Source organism: Protomyctophum parallelum, assembly GCF_964188405.1.
Source record: "Protomyctophum parallelum genome assembly, chromosome: 9".
Lineage (NCBI taxonomy): Eukaryota > Metazoa > Chordata > Actinopteri > Myctophiformes > Myctophidae > Protomyctophum > Protomyctophum parallelum.
The window spans coordinates 41,257,064-41,280,570 of record NC_139706.1 but is presented as its reverse complement, the minus strand read 5'-3'; the positions used below and the strand labels follow the sequence as shown (position 1 = coordinate 41,280,570).

Genomic DNA, 23,507 nt, shown 5'->3' with positions numbered 1-23,507 from the left:
TAGGTTTTCACATTGAAGAATCATACTGTATTACAAGGACACGTTCATCATTAACAACTTTAACAAGCAACCTAGATATTCCAGTCCATTCATGAATGTCCATTATTATTATCATCATCAGTGTCGACCTGCTGATTTCTATACTCAGTCCATTTCTCTTCTGTGAATATATCCTCTTGCAATCTCAATGTATGTTAATCTCTTCATTACAAATCTTTTAATTTGACTATTTAACCCATTAATAATTAACGACACCTCCTTTAAATCGTTATGTTGCATCTTGTGTTTTCTTTCCCCTCATCTGTATCCCCCTCACACTGCAAATACATCAATCACACATTTACAAAACGAAACAATAAAACCAATAATAAAACCAAAAATAAGACTCCCAAAACAAAGGGGGCTCATTCCCCTTGCCCCAAATCCCTGTTGGTGGAGAGGGGTATAGCCTCCACTAGTTGGAGGGCCCCTCTCTATAGCGATGGAAGGTCCTAAAAAGGATCTTTCCATCCTACTAGAAATGTCCAACATAATCAACATTCACTCACAAACCCTTTCCCCCGTCATGTCAATGTTTATTTAAATCTTTCATTTGGTTATTTTCGGAACTCCTGCAGTCTCTGCTTCGCTCGTTCGCCTTAGGGCCCTGGCTCTCCCCTGTCCCACTCCCCCCTGTCTCCAGTCCCTCCTTCCTTCCAGTGCGTTGCCACTGTGAAGCTGGACCGTCTCCGGTCCCTCCTTCCTTCCAGCACGTTGCCACTGTGAAGCTGCCACTCCTCTAATCCTTTCCTCCACCATGGCCTCTGGCTCCCTCACATGGACGTCCAGTCCTCTCTTTCTCATGTCTCGGACTGCTTCCAGCGCGTTGTCATATACCCTCGGTCCATTCACCCATCGTATCTTCATTTTCAACACTTTTATGATTTTCGTTTCATAAGCACTTCCACTGGATAATCATAGTCGAATGTTAGCTTCTTTCCATCCAGTTTAATGTCCGCCTTCCAGGCTTCTGTAAGTATCCTCTCTTTGGTCTCGGACTGTAGGAAGTTAACCACGATGGACCTCGGATTGGCTCCTTCTGGGGGCTTCTGTCTGTATGGTCGCACGATGACAGCTCTGTATCTCCAGATCTGTATGTTCAGACAACTTCAGCTCTCGTTGTAACAATTTATTCACAAAGTCAGTCACAGTGTTGTCTTCAGTTGCACATTCGCCACGTTGAATATACGGATGTTGTTTTTACGTGACTTGGCCTCTATATCTTTGATTGCATTCTGTTGGTTCAGAAGCAATAAAATTGCGTCCTTGACTTCCGTGTTCCATGCCTCCGTTTCTGTTATTTGGTCTTGAGTCTCTCTCACCTCTTTCTGTTGTTCTTGAACTTCCTTGTTGATCGCTTCGACTTTAGTATTTATTTCTTCTTTGAAGTTTGTAAACTCCTGTCGCATGTCTCTTTTAAACTCTTGTTTGAATTTTAAAAAACATTCTCTTTCTTTCGTTCGGTCATTCCTTTGGCGACAAAATCCTTCATCCCCTGGAGTAGGTCTCGGTGTGGTGTGCCCTCGTCATGCTGCTCTCCTTCCAACTTCTTATCGTCGCGTTCTGCTGTCTTTTCCGACTGCATTTTGTTCTTTGTACATCTCGTTTTCCTCCCTCCGCTCATATCTCGTTTATCACGTCTTTGATTTTGTTGTATACTTGTATTATTCGGGGGTTAATCTTATATACACGGGAGCTGCGGATTTATGCTGCCATCTTACTCAGCTGCCTGCCGGGAGTCATCGGTCCCTTTGTTTTTTGGTTCCCACATTTAATTTTGTATTATTATTATTATTTCAAAAACATTTTCAAAAAACATTCCCCAAAAAAGCTAAATCTTTCACAAATTCATTTTTTTTATTCTATAAATTAGAAAACACATGTTTAAGAAGTAGTGAAAATAGCAGATCTACAAGCTCGCAACGTTTCGCTTCTTGGTCTAAAGGCCCTCACTGGTCAGTCTCTAATATAGAAACGTGGTCAGCATGGTCAGTCTCTAATATAGAAACCACTGGTCTAAAGGCCCTCACTGGACTCTCTGCATGGTCAGTCTCTAACACTGGTCTAAAGGCCCTCACTGACTCTCTGCATGGTCAGTCTCTAACACTGGTCTAAAGGCCCTCACTGGACTCTCTGCATGGTCAGTCTCTAACACTGGTCTAAAGGCCCTCACTGGACTCTCTGCATGGTCAGTCTCTAACACTGGTCTAAAGGCCCTCACTGGACTTTCTGCATGGTCAGTCTCTAACACTGGTCTAAAGGCCCTCACTGGACTCTGCATGGTCAGTCTCTAACACTGGTCTAAAGGCCCTCACTGGACTCTGCATGGTCAGTCTCTAACACTGGTCTAAAGGCCCTCACTGGACTCTGCATGGTCAGTCTCTAACACTGGTCTAAAGGCCCTCACTGGACTCTCTGCATGGTCAGTCTCTAATACAGGGGTATAGGCAACCTGCAAACACATGTGGCTCCTCCCAGTTGCTAGGGCAAAGAAGTATGCCAAAGAATAAGAGGTTTTATTTTATTTTTTACATTTTAATCATAATTTATTATTTGTTATTTTAGTAGGCATAGATATTCTTACATTCTCCTTATTGTAAATAAGTGTCGCCTATACAACTAATTAGAAACAAAATAATAAACTTGTATACTTTATCTGCTTTGAGAAATTAACAAACAATAACATTATTATTATTATTATTATTATTATTATAATAATAATTATTATTATTATTATTATTATTATTGTTACTGCGAGAGTGAGGTCTAGCCAACACCAACTCGGGATTCCTGGATCGCTGCCAATTTCCTATCCAACATCAGGTTCTTGAGCTGCAGTGTTGTCAGCCAAGCTGTCGCGTCTACAGGTGGTACGCTTCATTCCCCTCCTGGCTTTGCCAGCCTCATCCTTCGCTCTCTGACTTGTCCGTGACCCGTGGTAGGTCCCCTAGAGGTCCACATTTCTGATGTGGTCCGTCCATGTTACACCTAGTGCCATTCGTAGCATTCTTGTGTAGACTCCATCCAGTGCTTTTTGTCGAAAAGGTGGGTTTTGAGTGTGCTTTAAATGTACTCAGTTCCTCTCCACCACCAATGCAGAGGCCATGCGAGTGTGGAGATGAGTCCCAGCCGGGTGGAGGTGACGGTGGGGGAGAAGTACAGTACTTAAGTAAATGTACTCAGTTCCTCTCCACCACCACTGCAGAGGCCATGCGTGTGGAGCTGAGTCCCAGCCGGGTGGAGGTGACGGTGGGGGAGAGCGTGGTGCTCAGCTGCAGGGCGTCCCACGACACCTCGCTGGACGTGGGCTTCCAGTGGCTGCTCAACCACCGGCCCATCGACTTCCAGCAGCACGGCGGACACTTTGAGTACATCCAGACCGTACGAGAACGGGTAAGGACCAGTAGGTATACAGTACCTACGACAGTAGTTTATTTGTTTATTTATACGGGACACTGTATACAGTATACTCCGGAATTAGCAAAGATGCACATCTACAGTCCCCACAGAAAACATATAAAAACATAAACAGGCAGACAATGGAGTAACAGGGAAACAGAGTATAAAACATAAATGCAAAGGTATATATAAGCCTGGCTAAATCAAGTTCCATGTTTAGAAGCATTCCACTTTATTATTTGTATACTAAAGTGAGTTATATGTATAATGATCAATTGATCTATCTGCCTTGCTAGTTCGTTATCTTGCTAGCTTTGTAAAGATCCCCCACATAAAAATCTGTAACAGCCATTTAGCAAGGGCTCCATAATTACAGATTTTTAGACATCAGGCTCGTTGTACCAAAAGGCTTATTAAAGCTGAATAAGGAATCAATCCCTGGAAAAGGTCACAGCGACCCGGATGTCATCATGATTAAAGACCTGCAGTGAATCACACAGCCATATGTTTATCAAGTCCACACCGGGAAGACAGATAAGCCTGAACACATGCTAAGCCTCCCCTGGCTGATTTATTCCTACACCGGAGGGCTGCGGTCTGCACACATATCTGTAACAGACGACACTGACCAAGGTCTAAGGGTCACATCCAACACCTCCTCTGTGTCCTGCAGTCAGTAGTGGGAAAAGGAATACCAAAATGCTCGCCCCAAAACACAGTTGCCCCGGAGCAAATATGACAGTATTCACGTGGTATTCCTCAACGTAACCTCAGTAAACTATGCTTAAACCTAACCTTATTCTTAAATGTAACCTCGGTAAACCATGCCTAAACCTAACCTTATTCCTAAATGTAAACTCAGTAAAACGTAGTAAAACCTATAAACTTAACCTCAGTAAAACTACCGGTATGCCTTTTCAGACAGGGAACGACTGACACGCTTGGTAATTAATTTTCAATGAGAGGCGTGCATTTATTTTTGACGCACAGAGAAGTTGAGGGGCAATTATGCAAGCGTATTTTAACGGGCGCGGTCCCGTGAAATTGTTGCGTGCCTGCTCGTTTCGTGCACATGCTGACTAGACCTGGTATGAGCTTTGGTATGTCGGATAAACGTCTGCACCCCATCCTCAGTAAACCAAATAAAATAATACAAGAACCAGTGATCCCGGTGTACCGGGAAAACTACTACTGTAGATTTGTTGCATATTGATTTAGAGACAAAATCATGCATTATAGTGTTGAATACAGTTGAAACCTGCGACACGCTGTCAGGCTGGATTACCATCCTAGGTGCCGCGACCGCTTGGCCGGACCAGGCCTGATTGATTGAACATTTAATCACAGTATGTAGAATGGGTACATTTCAAATTAAAGCACAAGTCAATATAAAAACTGCTCGAGGATGAAACTAGGAAAAGTACTAAAGGTGGTTGCACACTGGACACGTTTTTCGGAAAATGGAGAAACGCAGCTAGAAATCCGAAAAACGCGCTCAGTGTGTGGGGACCTTAAGACTTGTTTACATCAGCATCCTCCATTTTCAATTCATCAGAACATTTAAAGACGTACAAATATACACTTCTATAAAAAATAACAGGAAATCATCATACATAAAGAAAGTCAAAAAGGGAAAAACATGTGCAGTATGGGGGGAAAAGGGGGGGAGGGGGTGGCTTTGATTTTTTTACAGGAGCCATTTTCGTCCGTAGGTTCTCTGAGAGCGGATTTGAAGGAGTCTAGGGATTAACATTTCTTAATGGCTGTTAGTAGGGCATTCCACATTTTAGTGGCATAGGAGTGACATTAATGTAATCCCTTGTTTGAGCCAAATCTGGGTTGCACGTGGTTTGTAGAGCTGATATTTTTAAAAGTGTTACATTTGCTCAACGTAGATGCTGGTTTGAAACTTAAGTTGTTAAAAATCTGAACAACAGGGATCGATAATAGACAATCAATAAACCAGCATGGCTAAATATTAACTGTATACAGACCAAATAATATGCTAATTTCAAAATTAATGTGATCTTGGTCGTGTTAGAATTCAGAGAAACAAGACTAATCAAAGATGTAATTAGGTGTCACTATAGAGCTACATAATGTCACTAATGACATGATCCAGTGGTGTAATTAGTGTAGAATATCAGTTAAAGCTCTTAAACCCACAAAAGGTCACAATGTGTGTCTCTCAGCAAGGTGTTTATTTATTAACAGTGGGTAAAGTGCCACTTCTCTTCTACAGGTTGAGGCATTATGCACTCAAATGGCAACTATAATGCCCCCCCCCCCCCCCCCATATATATATATATATATATATATATATATATATATTAATTGTTATTATTTTTTTCCTGTTTTGCATGTGTCTATGGAGTTAACATTACTCTAATAGACCCCCAAGTGTGGTATATAATATCCTTCAGTCAAAGCATTTTGTATCAGCGGCGGCGGTGGATCAGGGGTAGAGTGCCTGGATGGTAACCGTAAGGTTGCCAGTTCAAACCCGGGCTCCCCCAGAGTTACTGTCGAAGTGTCCTTGAGCAAGACACTGAACCCCTAATTGCTCCCGATGTGCTAGTTGGTGCCTTGCATGGTTTCCTTTGCCATCGGTGTATGAATGGGTGAATGTAATGCACAATCTCTGTAAAGCGCCTTGGATAAAGGCGCTATATAAATGCACCATTTACCATTTATCAGTTTGTATTGGTGACAAATCAATGTAGTTTCCCAGAAACATTTAGCGAGCTGGTTCTCCTCTGCTCCACATGATAGAGACCCAGGAGAGGGAGCAGGCATTTGCTGTGACAATTCTCTACAGGCTCAAGACTCTAGATGGAAGAACGGCTTGTAATGTTAATCACGTTTGGTGCTAAACAGCTGCCTGAATTATTCCAGCCTTGCCCCAGGCATAACCCATTTTTTTTATAGGGAGGCAGTTTTAGAGACCCAGATTACTGCATGGTTTTGTGAGGGTATACCGACCCTATAGGGGACTTGGGGAGTCTCAAGATCTGTCGGGTGGAAATATAATATTACTTATCAGGATTCAAAAATAGCAAATGATATGGAGATAAGATATTTCAACTGAGAGGGGAGAAATGTAGAATAGGCATTCTATGGAAAATAAGGGGTTAACCTACAGTATAGGACAAATTGAAACAGAAACTCTTTTGTTTGATAAATATGTTAGTAATAACATATCAAAAGTCCTAAGAAATTCCACTGGTGGTACATGAAATAGTACTGAAATAGGTGATATCACAATGATCCATTGACGTTGGCCCCGATGCAAAAAGACAAAAGCTGCTGTACTGTCCACAATCACTGCTCTTTAAAAAATGCATGAGAAATAAACATAATAATACAATAATAACAATACAATATAGTCATGGTCCTGAATTTCTCTTAATTCTCCCCCCTTAACTCCCTTGTGGCCAAGACTACGTCAGGCCCATAGACTGCCATGTTAATTGACGTAGTAAATCAACAAATCCCTCCAAGCCAATGACGTTACTGACGTAGTAGACGTACTGCCCTGTCAGTACGTCTTTTTATAACAAAATATTGCAATTGTTTGACATTTTTTTTATTATTTTTATGTAATCTACCAAAAACCGGCCGAAACCCGCGCGATCGTGCACTATCGTGCACGCGCGCCGTCTCTATGTGATCCGCGGCAAAAAATGTGATATTTTGGGATGTTCCTGGCCGTTTTTAAGCTTAATTTGACTAAGTTATGACAAAGCTAATGTTAGCTTAGCAATCCGGACAGCCAAGCTATATGCTAGGGGTCATAGTAGCCTCCTTTGTTTACCAGGAAGTGACAGGAAGTGATTTAGCCAGATTTGACACACTTGCCAAAATCAGAACAATGGAACGTTCCCGCCATCTGGTGGCAAATCTGGGTATTAATTTGAAAATGAAAGTAAAACGTCATGTATTTTATTTAGATCGCTGATCCCTCTTATTGCATTAAAATGACGAATTAAGAAATGGGGCATTGGCCAGCATTGGCCAGATTTGGCGACTTTTTGAATGGCAATCGAAAAATGTGAGATATGACCACAATGTCACGAAATGTCTCATTTTATAGCTCCAAGTCACTACTTTACAATGAAAAAATAATTATGATTATAGCTCGTTCCATCGTTTACTTATAAGCTTTTTAGTAGACCTTGGTTTCAGTGATAAGTCAAACCAAGGTGTACTAAAGTGCTTATAAGTAAACGAAAGAACATGCTAGGAACATTAAAAAAAATTCGGTGTAAACTATAGATGTGCAGCTTTAAAATGAGATATTTCGTGACATTGTGGTCATATCGCACATTATTCTATTGTCATTCAAAAAGTCAGCCAAAGCTGGCCTAAGGCACAATAAGATGATATTAAGGTTGGCCACTTGGCCATTAGTGGGTTAAAAAAAACAGAAAAAGAAAAAAAAGACAGATCGAATTGCCGGATTGAATGTATTTGCAACTATGGTGCTTTCTCTGCCTCTGTCTTGGCAGCAGTCCTCCATTGAATGAGTTTTGAACATTGGTGTTTTCTCTGGCTATGTCTTGGCAGCAGTCCTCCATTGAATGAGTTTTGAACATTGGTGTTTTCTCTGGCTATGTCTTGGCAGCAGTCCTCCATTGAATGTGTTTTGAACTGTGGTGTTTTCTCTGGCTATGTCTTGGCAGCAGTCCTCCATTGAATGACTTTTGAACATTGGTGTTTTCTCTGGCTATGTCTTGGCAGCAGTCCTCCATTGAATGAGTTTTGAACATTGGTGTTTTCTCTGGCTATGTCTTGGCAGCAGTCCTCCATTGAATGTGTTTTGAACTGTGGTGTTTTCTCTGGCTATTTCTTGGCAGCAGTCCTCCACGGTGGACCTGATGATCCGGAGCATCCTTCTGAAGCACGCCGGCGTGTATGGCTGCCGGGCCCAGACCAGCGCAGACACCGTGTCTGCCGAGGCCCAGCTGCTCGTCAGAGGTGAGCTCGTTATTAATATCCGTCCCAACCTGCAGTAAACAGTAAAATCGTCGCTCTCGTGGCAGAAACCTCGTCTCTATTCTAACGTATTGTGATTTTTTTGTGCAATGAAGAAGTCTTTGCAAAACACACTCCTGAACCGTTTCTATCTAGCAGCAATTAGAACAAGAGCTAAAACTGTTGCCGCTGCACATAGCAAACTGAACTGTGTTTTTAATGCTAGCAAGAGTCCAAAAACGTGTACCCGGACTGGAACGGACCCATTGATGATTGGAGCAGTCCGAAACTGACCCGAGAAAATATCTAAATTACTGGACTTCATTTTAGATTTTATAGCGTTGAGGCTAGAGGGCAGCACGGGTCCATAAAATTGGACCCGGTCCGACACGGGACCAGTGATCCGAGAAACATTCTAATTGGCCGCACCCGCCCCGGAACCGGGCCCGGAAGTTTTGGATCCGGTCCGAAACGGAGCCGAGAAGGATTTGACTACTTGGAACCGGTTCGACCAAAACGGCGCCGATCCAATATAGATCTGGAGTGTGTGTGCGTGCGCGTGTGCTGTCGGGACTCTGTTCAACAGACAATATGGACTTGTCTCTTTAGAATGTAATAATTACAACTCATGCATGTCGTATTTTTTAAACCTATTTTTAAAGTTGAAGGGTTTAATATATAAAGCTCGGGTAATTTCGGGTAACTGCATTTCAGACGATCCGACCCAGACCTGCGGCAATTTGGAATGGATCCGACCCTGCCCAAGGGACAAATCAATATTTTGGGCCCGAACCGGCTCGGTTCTCAGTTCGGCTCTCGGGTGTTCGGTTCCGGATGGACCCGTGCTGCCCTCTAGTTGAGGCTATTCAACAACAGCAGATGTAAATGGTGCATTTATATAGCACCTTTAACCAAGGGTCTTACATTGTGCATTACATTCACCCATTCACACACACATTCATACACCGATGGTGAAGGAAACCATGCATTGCACCTACGTACTCATGGCGAGCAATTAGGGGTTCAGCGTCTTTCTCAAGGATACTAACTCTGGGGGAGCCCGGGATCGAACTGGGAATCTTCCCAGAACCTTCCCAAGCGGCCACTCTACCTCCTGAACCACTGTGGCCATATGTGTGCTTTGAGCTTGTACATCTGCCATTATGTTTGAACTTGTTTTTTTATCTTGAAAGTGTGAGAACTACTGATTCAGAAGGCATTTGTAGAATGGGCCTCAGGTCTTAATGGGTTAAAGCCACGTGTGCTGAGCCTGTGCTATGGGACCCGCTGTGCCTTACTTTATTGCAGTGCATTGCAACATGGTGTTATATTGTGATGTCCGCCTTGTCATTCTGTATTTTTATATTTATAATACAGTAGGCCTACATTGCAACATACCGCTGCTCTCAGGCACGTGCACACATACAGTAGGTCCAAATTCAGAGAGAGAGAGAGAGAGAGAGAGAGAGAGAGAGAGAGAGAGAGAGAGAGAGAGAGAGAGAGAGAGAGAGAGAGAGAGAGAGAGAGAGAGAGAGAGAGAGAGAGAGGCGCATGGGCCCTCGACACTGTCGGTTTGCGCGATAAAGAACAGTAGCCTATACATTCATAAGTGAATAATTATAGGCCTACCTCGTAGGCCTGGGATCCTCTTGTCTGAAGAAATTATAATCCAGTGAGTTTATCCAGTGAGTTAAACTATTCTGTGTGTGGCATCCATGTGATCAATATCAATATACATTATTATAAATTCTGTATGTCTGTCCGTCATGTTTGTGAACAAGCGCGAGTGTGAGCTGGTTTAAAACTATGATATGACTGGCCGACTTTCAAACACGCTGATGCCATTCATTATAGGCTATTGTGGTCTTCTATTTTTTATATAGGGCTAATTAGCCCTATTCATTTTCCAATGTGAATTGTATCGGCAGCACGCTGCTGTCTGTCTTATTGGTTCATCAGGCTTGCCTCTTAACCCTTTATTACAGTTTGATTTATCCATATTGCCTTTATTGCAATATTGTCTGGGCAAGTCTAATTTACACAAATTATTAATTATTCAAAAGGAATTTGTAATAATAGCTACCTCTTCTAACTATTTGTCTCCATCTGCTCTGTTCTAATGCATTGTCTATCTATAACAATAAAATAGTACAGTCCTTTACTTTCATCTATAAATACCTTTGCTTACCTTGCTTCCTACACCTTTCAAAGAATATTTTAAGACTAACTCTCAAGTTCATGATTATAATATTAGACAATCTGACAATATTCATCCTCCCTTCAGCCATACTACTCTTAGTACTGTGTGTGCGTGCGTGCGTGCGTGTGTGCGTGTATGTGCGGAGAGAAAGACACAGATCTGAGACAGGCATTTATTTAATGAAAATCATTATCGTCCTGTCTTCCACTCACCCACATGATGGGAACCTTGCATGCCTTTGTGAAAAGACGGACGTCGGTGATGCGATAATAATTTTAGCCGTATTTTATGTAGACTTATATAGCATTGTATATATTCATAGTTTCGTTATATAGATATTCAACTGCTACTTACGTAATATGATTCATGATAACAATTTTTTATGTATATGATGTATTGCCATGTTTTTTGTTCTTGTTTAATGTAAATCACCCTGGATTAAGAGCGTCTGCTAAATTTTAAATTGTAATCTAGACTGGAATTAAAAAATATATATCAGATCTGGATCACATCCTAGGGAAATCTTGCAGTGTGCTGGCACTCCTCAGTTTGAATTACAATTCGCTCAAGCCTTGAAAACCTTGGAAATAAATCTACGCATGTGATGACAGTCTGGCCATGCCAGGCTACTACGTTGTGTACCTGCATAACACCATTGTGCCAGGAAATAAACACTGGGCCCGTTTCCTCTGGTTGATTGGGAAAGCCGCCATAACAGCATCAGATAGGATTGGATCCTTGGCAGCAGTGACCAGGGAAGATTGCACTTCACTGTTGTCGAGTGGAAACCTTGTATGTCCAACATGTTTGGACATACAAGTGAACCTGTGTTCTAATGGATCCAATGTAGTTATTATTTAGTGTCAAGCTTTTGTTAATAATTTCCATTTGTTAAATATTTATAAAACCTGGAAGCGCCTTGTGGCTATTGTAGTATGACGAAGTAGGGAATTAATGTATGGAGAAATGAACAAACAAAACACAAAGTTGAAATGGAGATACACAGTTTCTGCATGTTATTGTAAGTAGTCCATGGATCTGTTTTTTATGTTTTTAGTAGTTAACCCTTACTCACCCATTGTGTTCAAGACTAGCAACACAGAATTACAAGGCCGATTATTAATATCCCACGACTTATTCGACTACGTTTAGGTATTCGAAGTCGAATGCTAAAAATCACCATTGGTGAATTACCATAATCACTGGCAGCACAGTAGCCTACAGTACGTGCTTATGACTGAATCTATACCAGGCCCATTTCCGCTGCTCCTTAGAATCCTCAGTTTATCTCCATTTGATGGTCCAGGATCATACGGGGGAAGAAAAAAAATGCATCTGAATTCCTCCCCTCCAAGCGCCAGGCATCTGTATTCCTTTTTCAAGGTTTCCAGGTGGAAATGAATGGGAAAACGCATCAGCTCTTTTTGAAGAGTCCCATTTGGACGCCTCATTAGATTAAAAAGCGGTATAGTTTCCACATTCTTCTTGGTGTTCTCTCTCGCATGGGCGCACACACATGCAACTCGTTGCGTATTAATCTATTCCCGGGGATGTCATTTGTATGGGATTAAGTGTTTTATTGGCGCGAACCATCAATATCGGTGCAAATTGAGCTCAGTGGAGCTAGGTAATTTCAGTATGGCACAAACTCAATTCTGCATGGCTTGAGAGACCTAATGACTGTTGACTGAGCAGAGTTTTAACTCCAATGATCTGGTCATTTGATGGTGCTTTGATGGACTCAAAGCAGGGTTTCATTCCTGTAGTGACCAGTGGTGGACAGTAATATGTCTGTTTTTGGGCAGTAATCTCTTGTCTCCATATTTTAAATTGATCAAATTACTGATTGTCGATCTGCTACTTTTGCTATTTTTGAATTCTGAAAAGCAACCATCTACTTCTGACTTTCATTCACACCACTACATTTCAAATACAAATGTTTTACTTTTGTAACCATGTAAGCCCTATTATTATGAAGTCACGCCTGTCGCTAGTCGAGTGCTCCAGAGTTGTATTTGGGTAGTCTCTCCTGAAGTGCCCATGTGTTATTCTCCAGTGTATACTATCCTATACTTTGACTCAAGCACTGGAGTTTAGTGTCCACCACCGATAGTGACACAAACATGCATGTCAATGTCCAAATGTACCTTTTCAGCACAACCTTCTAAACATGGTTGTCCCCTTCTTCTGGACACAGGCTGTTGGTTTTCATTGAGCATGCCAGCAGCTGGCTTTTTTAATTTACATCTGTTCCCCTGGATTCTTCAGATGCAATGCTGCACTTTTAAATTCCATTTACCTCTTAAGGCTGAGGTAAACATATGTTCGGCAAGTATAGGCACAGGTCTATAGCATTACAACGGTCATGCTCGGTGGAGCCGGCAAACTGCCTCTGGAAAAAATACTAAATAAATAGCTTTGACCCGGGTCTTAAATCAGCGTGAATTTCTTGGCCGGTTGAACCGTGTCGGACCCAAATCGTGGTCTGGTGCTGTTTAGGCAGGTATTCTTTGGGTCGCTGTTGGGTGGAAACCTTGTATGTCCATAATCTTTTTCAGGCTTCAAATTAAAAAATAGCAGAGCTATTGTAAATCTTGTAGATGTGCTATTTTTGCTGCTTTTACACATTGTTTTGTATGAGGAAAAAAAAAATATATATATGGAGATAAAAGGTTTCTGCCCAGATCACAAGGCGTGGGACCGTCGTTTTCGGGCCCTATGCACTCGGCTAATAGCGGCGATGCGTGGCGATAGCATGGCAGCCGAGCGCCAGCTCTTTGGAGGTTTCATTGGAAGCACCTGAGGAGATTGCGTTTGTGTTGTTCTGGGTTGTTCTCCTCTCTCCCGGGGCATTTGGGCACGGCCGTGTCTTGCATTTAATTTGTCTGGTTTGTCTCTTTACCCCCAAGCGGTAGAAGATGCACTCCAATTGTAAAAGTAGCAATACCACAATGTAGAAATATTCTGTTACAAGTAAAAGTCTTGTATTTTACTTGAGTAAGGGCTTTCCGCACAACACCGATGCTGGAGTTATGTGTATGAATGTAATGCACATTGTACAGTGCTTTGGATGAAGGCGCTACAGTATATATATAAATAACACCACTTAACATCTCGTCTGTTTGTCTCCGCAGGTCCCCCCGGTCCCCCTGGAGTGGTGATCGTGGAGGAGATCACAGACATGTCGGCCACGCTGTCGTGGACGGCCGGGCTGGACAACCACAGCCCAATCAGCACATATAATCTACAGGCCCGCAGCCCCTTCTCACTAGGCTGGCAGACCGTCAGAACAGGTAATAATCTACAGGCCTGCAACCCCTTCTCACTAGGCTGGCAGACCGTCAGAACAGGTAATAATCTACAGGCCTGCAACCCCTTCTCTCTAGGCTGGCAGACCGAACAGGTCATCAATAAGTGGGGTGTGTGTGTGTGTGTGTGTGTGTGTGGTGTGTGGTGTGTGGTGTGTGGTGTGTGTGTGTGTGGTGTGTGTGTGTGGTGTGTGTGTGTGGTGTGTGTGTTATATTGAACTCATTAATGCATTTTTTACATTTTTTATTAAAAAAATGTTTTGCTGCTGAAAAGCGATTAAATAATCTGTATTATTTTGAGACCATTCCGATACCGATATGGCATTTTTATGGCCGGTATGTCCGATTCCGATTATGCTACCGATTATATCGTGCATCCCCAGTTTGAATTCTATTCAGAGCCCTCTCAAAGCTTAGACGGGCAGAAACCTCTTATCTCCATACTTAAGTAAATGTAAATTAACTACCTATAGCGGCACACAAAGCATCAAAAGTAGCAGATCCATATGAGCTCGTAGATCTGCTACTTTTGGAATTTGAATTCTGAAAATTAATAGTTTCCCTTCGTTCATCCAATAATCTTCCCCCCTCGATGCTCGTTTGTTTGATTGTATGTACCGGTATTTGTTTTTTCTATCTATCTATTATCATTTAGTGTCAAAGAATGCCAGTTTGTCTCCAGATGATGTGATGCATACTGTGAGAGAATAATGGAGTTTGTGGGTTGCTAATGACTTGTTCCCATGGATAGATAAATTACTATGTGCATGCTTCCTTTTCCTCGCTGTCATAAGAAACCTCATATCTCCATATTTCAACTTTTTACAGTTTTTTTCTTTTTTAAATAAGTTCAGTCAGATAACTCTCAAATAGATTGAACCGATATTTATTGTAGAATGAGAATATAAGTGTGCATATAATATTTTATCTTGGTCTTCGGCTCTGCTACATTTTTCTCCCTGCTCGGCACAATCAAACACCATCATTAAACATTAAGAGCAGGGAGATAGATATACAATTACAACCCCCCATGGGGAACAGAAATAACAGGGCCCACCGGTGGTGCTGGGGTGGTGGTGGGAGCAAACATCACATAATAACAAGGAACCATACGCAGAAGGAAGGCAGGAAGAGCATGCAGTCTAGTGAGCTTAAGTAGCCCGCCCAATTGGTCAGCTGACTGCCATATCAGCGAATGACATGTGGGTCTTGCACACACTGAATACACCCACATAGTAATGCAGCAACCCCTTGAGTATATGTATGTGCCCTATAGAACACAGCATGAAACCCTTGAGTATATCTGACTGAACTAACTCTGCAAGGTACATATCATTTAATGACTTACTGTACTTTGTCATACTACAGTGTCACAATAGTGTGTTTTATATATAAATATTGAACCAATGAAAAGTATCAATAAAAGCTTGTGACTAAATATGAACTACATTTGATCCATTGGAACACTGTAGTTACATTTCCTGAAAAGTACCAGTTGTGTACCTACAAGGTTTCCATCCGACAGTGATGGTTTGGTTCCTCACTGTTCAACACCGTCTCATTTGATGAAACACAATTAGACTCCTGTGAGGTATGAGCTACAGCAGAGGTTCCCAACCACTGGTCTGCGGACTGGTGCCAGTCCACGGGACGTGTGCCACTGGTTCGCGAGAAGGGAATCCCAAGGTTTCCCGTTGTACCAAATCCATTTGAATGAGAGGACACGCACCAGACCTGAGAACTATTAGTGGGCAGCGGATTTGCCGTTGTGCATAGAGCGCGCGACCCTCAATCACCCTGCCATTGGAATGCAAATGCAGGCCTTTCAGCCTTTGTATTGTCTTCTGGCAGGTATAATGTCTCTATGATATGACTGTGATTTAGAAATGGCTTCGTGTTACTTCCGTGTTGCGTAGCATAACAGTGACATCACTCTCCCATCCTTGGTATCTTTACCGTGTGCTCGGCGGGCTGCAGCAGCAGATCATCAAGGGATCAACAGCTGCAGCCTATTTTATCACCTTCACGCTTATCCCATTCTGACCTGAGATCAGATTCATACAAGGTTTCCGCCGGACACACACTGGTCTGATTAACCCATTCTGACCTGAGATCAGATTCTAAAAATGTCACAGTCGCTCTTCGATTTTTCAAAAATAGCAGACCTACAAGCTCGTATCGCGCCACTCGGTGGCGCGATATGAGCTTGTAGATCTGCTATTTTTAAATAGCTAAAGCATAACATGATGCTGACACCAAAATGGGTGCCCGGTCAGAATGGGTTATGAAACAAAACACTACACGGTGACGGTACAGGATTATTACTGTCGCAAACGAGTTGGGCTCGCCCCCTAGTGGTCTGTTACGATTTTGTTACTAATGGGTGCTACGATTGCCCCCCTGGGCTGGAGTTTTGATCAACAAAAAAAGTACAATGCCAACGCAGGTCAGTTTTCACTAAGTATATAGCAGCTCTTACTCTTAAGTGGTTAACATGAATGAGGTAAACGGGTCAATGTTTGGAGAGCAACGAGCTTGACTGAGCAGCCATAAGAGCTGCTCTGCATCCAGCGATAAGGCGGTGAGCTGTGCGCCGTGTTGATTCATTGAATGTCTGGCCTATAACGTGGCTAATGTTTGTTTATTGTTGTAGGGGCTAATATTGACCCAGCCTGATTACAGCGGCCCCGGAGAGAGGCCAGATTAGACACGCTAATCTTCCGGAAGAGCAATCCTTAATACTTTCATAACACGTGGCACAAATTCACACCAGCTGCGTGAATACTGAATATGTGTATTATAATACAATGAAACCTCCCCCCCCCATGCTTTAAAGGTAGGGTAAGTGATACACAGTGTGAGTGTATATGCTCTCAGAGTTATGGGGTCTGTGGCCCCAATATAAATATATATATAAATAGTAAATAAACACCGGAAAGTAACTAAGTACACATACTACTTTTAGTTTACTACTACGGTAGAAGTATAGTAAAAGAGAAAAAAAAGACTAGTGGGGTTAACTAGAAGTTCTACCCCACTACATTTCTGAGTCAAGATTAACATTTTTACTGCACTACAATATTTGACAGCTTTTGTTACTAGTTAGATTGCAGATTGATATTATTAATACAAAATCTAACCACTACTGTTCTATGTTATACTGTGTGTACTAAAGTAGAATCTTTCAAAAAACGTCAATACTTTACTTTTACTCAAAAGTACCCCTTTGAGTACCCCCAAAATTACTTTTTGTTCCTATCATTTACTCACCCTGTGAAGCCTTGGATTTGTGGAGATAATTTGTTCTTGTAGCATTCTTTGTCACAACAACCTTGCCCTTTCCGTCCCCCCACAGACCCAGAGCCAGTCACAGGGAACATGGAGTCAGCCATGGCAGTGCAGCTCAACCCCTGGGTGGAGTACGAGTTCAGAGTGGTGGCGAGCAACGCCATCGGGACGGGAGACCCCAGCACGCCCTCCAGAGCGGTTAGAACCAAAGAAGCCGGTAAAATATCTCCTTGTACTCGCTCCATCGGTGGTGGAAAGGAACTAAATGGCCTACATCAGTGGTTCACAAACTTTTTATGTCAAGGACCCCCAAATTGACACTCATTAGCATGCAGACCCCCATTTGAAAAGGTATGCCAGGGACAGGGACCTCCATAAGAGAATATTACGGACTCCCATTTAATGCCATTTCTATCTCTGGGCCACCAATTTAGTTAGAGTTGCAGTCCATTTGGTTCCTAACAATCATTTAGCTGAGGACCCCTGGGGGTCCCCGGACCCCAGTTTGAGAACCACTGGCCTACATTTCGTCGCTGCCAGGCAGAGATCTTCAGGTCGCTCAAGGGTAGGAGAGCTCAAGTAGTTTTGAGCTTGTAGATCTGCTACTTTTGCTGTGAATTTGAATCCTGAAAAGTAACAGTGTTTGACGTATGACGTTTCCGCCCGACAGGCATATTACTCAAGTAGGCTAAGGCTACTGTACTTTTGTACTATACAATTCTACAAATATTGTACTTTTCTTTTTACTCCACTATGATTATAACATTAGTTATTAAGTTACTTTGTTCTACAAGCCTGTAGATCTGCTATTTTCAGAAGACACACAAGATCCTCACCAAAACATATGCGCCTCCTCCCGTAAGCCCCCGGCTGGCCTCTTGTTGCCTGGCGCGTCACAGGGACCTTCCAAAGCGTGGTGATTTATTGCAGCTGCGGAGCTTACACAGCCACTGCCTGCGTGCGTGAGCAGCAGAGAAAGATGCTGCAGGGCCCCGTGGCCGCCACATCGCCCTTGTTAACCCGTTTCACTTTAATTGGGAGGAGAGGATGTGGAGAAATAAGCTGCTTACATGAATTATGACAAGTTTAGCGCCTCATGCTAAAGAGTCCAGCCACAAAGGCAGGACAGAAAAACAAACTATTTACAGTGGCTGGCTGGACAGAGTATACTCGACTCCGGTAGGCCTACTTGAGTCATAATATTATAAATATATTATTTTATTGCTACTGTAGGTTGCAGTTTACTATGAAAACCACCTGCATTTTCGGGCGGCCTCCATATATGGTCACGCCTCATGACATCACGCGCAATATAGTCACGTCTCGTGTCATCATGCCCCATATATGGTCACGCCTTGTGACAGCACGCTCCGTGACAAGTCACGCCACCATATATGGCCGTCTCCGTACATGAAGATCACGTAGCCATACTGTACATGGAGAAGACTGGATCTTCACGGCGAGGTCGCTTCTCGCCCTCATCTTATAGGTTGACAAACTACGCCTGCTTAAAATTACTCGGCTACGACAAAACATTGTTTTATTTTTAGTACCAATGCATTGCTCTACTGAAATATAGATATTTTGCTAAAACAATTAAAAGATTAAGTATATATGAATAATAGTAAAAATATGAGACTTGAATATGAGACGTGTAGCATTGTGACATGTTGTGTGCTTGTAGATTTGCAATGTTCACTTTAATTGAAATGGAGTTTGAGTGGTTTATCCATAATGTACATTTCCTAGAAAGGTAGGTGTCAAAAGTGCATTTGCCTCTGAAATGTGAAAGTGGAAACCTCATTATGTCCAAAACTTACTTTTCAGAATTAAAATAAGAAATGTATAAAAAGTAGTACATTGACTTGTGGATCTGCTACTTTTGATGCTTGTGTGTGATGCTGTAGTGTAAGGAGGGACTTAATTACGAGAAAGAGTTTAAATATGGAGATAAAAGGTTTTTGCCCATGACGTCAACGAAATGTACCCAGTTACCGTCCGCCACTGACTATTCATGGCCAACAGAAACCCCCGGTGTGACGGCGTACAGCGAGCTGTCTGACTCACGCGGCTCGCTCATTTTCCCTCGTCTGGTGAAATATCATAATTACAAAGGTCGACGGTCACAGGGAAGTGGCTTATTTAATCTGTCCTATCTCCTCAGCGTAATTAACAGACTAATTGCTCTCGTCTAATAGCAGTTCCTGCTCATCCATGCAGTCTGCTGAAACGGTAAAACGGGGTTCACCGACTGAGCAGCATATTATTTCGGTCCTTCCGTCGTCTTAACCCCGTCGTGAGAACAATCCTGAGTGTTAGTTTAAACTCGGAAATTCTTATATAATAATATAATAATATATAATAATTTATATAATAAATTATATAAAAATATGGCTAATTTTATAAAATAATTGATAAGTAGGCCTATAGTACTGATCCATATTTTGTATGTGTATAAACTTGTATATAAAAACACACTTCTCAATTATTTGATTTTTTTTAAATGTAATTGGCCACAACATTGCTAATTAATAAACCTCAGTCTGAAAGTGTAAAATGTATATTGAGCCGGCTACTGTACTGTAATGGATATCACGGTTGTCTGCAGAAACCTCTTATCTACATATATTTATATTTTCATAAATTAATGCCATACTTGATCATACTACAGCGTCACACAAAAGCATCAAAAGTAGCAGAACTGCAAGCTCGATTTTGTAAATCTGGTACTTTTGATACGTTACGGAAAAGTAACAGTTTTGGACAGGCTAGAGGTTTCCACCCGACATAGGCGATATATAAGAGAGAGACAGAGATTGAATGGTCCCACCGTAGGTAGGTAGATCGAGGATTTTTTCTTTTCTTTTTAACATGCTAGTACAGCAGACTGACTTTTAATAGGGAAACAACAACGTTTCGACCTTCATCAGGCCATCTTTAGGCTATCATAAAGATAGCCTGATGAAGGCCGCATAGGCCGAAACGTTGCCGTTTCCCTATTAAAAGTTGGTCACTGCATTTGAAGACAGTGTGCGTGTGTTTGTTCCTTTTTCATTGTTGGGCACCGTACCCTCTCCTATGCACCTGTCGCCTGTAGGTGTACAAAAGCCTTGCTTTTTATTAGTACAGCAGACTGAAAAGTGTATAATATTCCTCTACAGTTTCAGAGGGTTTCAGAGTTTGTCAAAGTTCTCTTTGGTGTGGCAAAAAAAGCCAACTGACTCTTTGTGGTCTACAGTACCCGCGGTGGCGCCGGCTAACGTCAGTGGAGGGAACGGACGGCGGCATGAACTGGTCATCTCCTGGGAGGTAAGGTTGATTTGATTACATTTTATTAAGGATTCCTGTTAGCTAGTGCAGGCCCGGTCTTTGGGGCAGGCGAGACAGTTCCCCGCCTATGGCGCCAGGTCAGTAGGGGTCGAATAAAGACATGGGTCCACTACACATGGCTTTGTTTATATTCTGCAAGCACATCGATCCCTCGTCTGGTCCGACCAAATAAAGGTAAAAACACTGTCTGGAATACACTGGTGGATTAATTAATACCTGGCTGTCCTGGCACGCTGTCTTCAAGACTAGAGTGAAGAGAGATGATAATAAGAGAGTATTGAACAGCACTGTTTTGTTATCAATAGGCTATTCGAATCTCATACGTTTTACTGTATTTGATTAAATCCTCCACAAGGGTATAGTATAGAACCGTCCTATAAACTTTGCCAAACATGTCCAAATATCCGGACACTGAGCTGCGGTAGTTGTTTTTATTCACTGAGAGAAAGTAAAACAGTATAGGCCTACTGTATAAACCACTTTTATTTTCAAGATTATTTCTCTGTCATTGTCTGATCCTGCTGATACTAACACATACACAGTACACCTTCACACACTCTTTCCATTCATCTACATCAGTGGTTTTCAACGAGTGCTCTGCATGTGCGCTCGCATGTGCGGGACGACCGCTAATAATCTGGCATTGGGCGCAAAACCGAATCAGACCGGGGCTGAGTTGGTGCAATGGCTAGTCGAGGCAGTTATACGTTTAACCCATTCTGAACAGGCACCCATTTTGGTGTTAGCATCATGTTATGCTTTAGCTATTGAAAAATAGCAGATCTACAAGCTCATAGCGCGCCACAGAGTGGCGTGCTACGAGCTTGTAGGTCTGCTATTTTTTGAAAAATCGGAGAACGACTGACATTTTTAGAATCTGATCTCAGGTCAGAATGGGTTAATCAGACCCAGTGTGTGTCCAGTGGAAACCTCGTATGAATCTGATCTCAGGTCAGAATGGGTTAAAAAAACAACGTGTCAAGTTATGAAAACATGAAACCGTTGCATTGGGGCTTATAGCCGAGGATAATTTGCAACCCCTGTCCCTGGTTAGATCTTTCTATACAAATATCTACCTAATAAAAACTATAATTTACAAAAAGGACATGCAAGAAGCTCTAATCTAAAGTACAAAAGCAATAACATTCCCAAATTACATTACAAATCACATGAACTGGTCATCTTGCCTCTTTTGTTTGAGGAGGCTCGCCAAATTTCAGGTCGACAAATCTCTAATGAAACTGCATTTATTGAGTCAATTATTTCCTTCTCCATCATTTGCTGGTACGGAAACCTGAACATAAAGGACAAAAACCACCTTGGTAGGATCGTGAGAACGGCCTCAAAGATAGCCGGAGTGAATTTCAGTAGCCTGGATCATGTCTTTAAAAACCAGGTGCTTAAGTAAGCCAAGTCCATTCGTACGGACAACTCCCATCCCCTCAGCTCTGAGTCTGAGTACAGGCTGCTTCCTTCCGGCCTTCGCCTAAAGGTTCCAGGGGCCAAAAGTTACAGGTATAAATTCTCCTTCGTGCCCGTTTCTACCCAGGCTTTAAATGCCGATAGGAGGATGTAACTTTGTCGCTGTTATGAATTTCCATTGCTACACTGAAACCTTGAACTGCCATCCTGTTTTTATTTTCTACCATGTTCTTTTTTTAAATTTGATTCATGTGTCTGCCTGTTATGCTTTGCTGTAAACCAAATAGTCCTTCAGGGACAAACAAATAAATTAACCTGAACCCTGGAGTGGGAGGGAAGGTCCTCTGCTCACTGTGACATGCTCAGGTGCTCATAGAGACAAAATACAACCACCCAAGTTATATTAACCTTCTATAAATTTAATAGACTATGGCGCACATCACTTAGTTGAGGGGTTGGAAAGTGACACCAGAAAAAGAAGAAAAATCAGTTTCAATGCATTTTATTGACGACATTTCGAGTCAAGGTCATCAGGTCAAACTGATGCAGAGCCTTGGTTTGAGACTTTGTCAATAATATGCATTGAAACTGATGGTGTTTTTTTTTCTCTCTTCTTTTTCTGATATTAACATTCTCTACCATACAGATTGGACAAATTTAAAATGTATTAATGAAAAAAGAAATTCATACTGCCGATTTAACCATGAGTTACATAATTATGCTGCTGACCTGCAGGTCATGTAAATGGTGCATTTATATAGCGCCTTTATCCAAGGCGCTTTACAGAGATTGTGCATTACATTCACCCATTCACACACACATTCAGGTTCAGGTTCAGGTTCAGGTTCAGGTTTATTTGTCATTTGTATAGATACAGAGTATACATACAATGAAATATATTTTGCTCAGAGCACTCTCAGTCTTACATACACAGGACATAAACAAACATCTATAGTGCAAGAAAAGACAAAAACAGGAAAAGAAAAGTGCAAGTGAAGTGAAGTGCAATACAGTTCAAGGTCAGCTGTTCAGCAGCCTGACTGCCTGGGGGTAAAAACTGTTACTGAGACGGGTGGTACGAGATTTGATGCTCTGGTGCGTTTTTGGAGGGGAGTAGTTTGAACCAATGGCAGCGGAATCCATGCAAGGCACCAACTAGCACATCGGGAGCAATTAGGGGTTCAGTGTCTTGCTCAAGGACACTTCGACAGTAACCGGGGGAGCCCGGGTTCGAACTGGCAACCTTACGGTTACCATCCAGGCACTCTACCCCTGAGCCACCGCCACCGCGTATGTAACTCATGGTAACGCCAGTATTGATATTATGTGCTCTAAAACAGTGCTTCTCAAAGTGGGGTCTATGGGGACATAACATATTTTCAGTCCGTGGCCAAATAATTTACATATATTTCAGGGTCCTTGGCGCGACAAAAGGTTTGAGAACCACCGGAAGGGGGGCGCTAACGAGCAGGAAATGGAGTAGGTTGTGTGTTTGACGAGCTCCGCCAAAATCTGTTTAAAAAGTTATTTCTGAACACAACTCAACC

At 42.2% G+C, this 23,507-nt stretch overlaps 1 protein-coding gene across 1 annotated transcript in view; it reads left to right on the top strand.

Annotated features, from left to right (window-relative positions):
- cntn5 (contactin 5) overlaps positions 1-23,507 on the top strand; it is a 278,248-nt gene that overhangs the window by 231,359 nt on the left and 23,382 nt on the right. Inside the window, exons 14-18 of the mRNA XM_083773470.1 lie at positions 3,245-3,432; positions 8,295-8,415; positions 13,747-13,905; positions 17,276-17,425; positions 20,447-20,517. Coding sequence (XP_083629596.1) covers positions 3,245-3,432; positions 8,295-8,415; positions 13,747-13,905; positions 17,276-17,425; positions 20,447-20,517 — 689 coding nt within the window. The remainder of the gene's footprint in view (positions 1-3,244; positions 3,433-8,294; positions 8,416-13,746; positions 13,906-17,275; positions 17,426-20,446; positions 20,518-23,507) is intronic.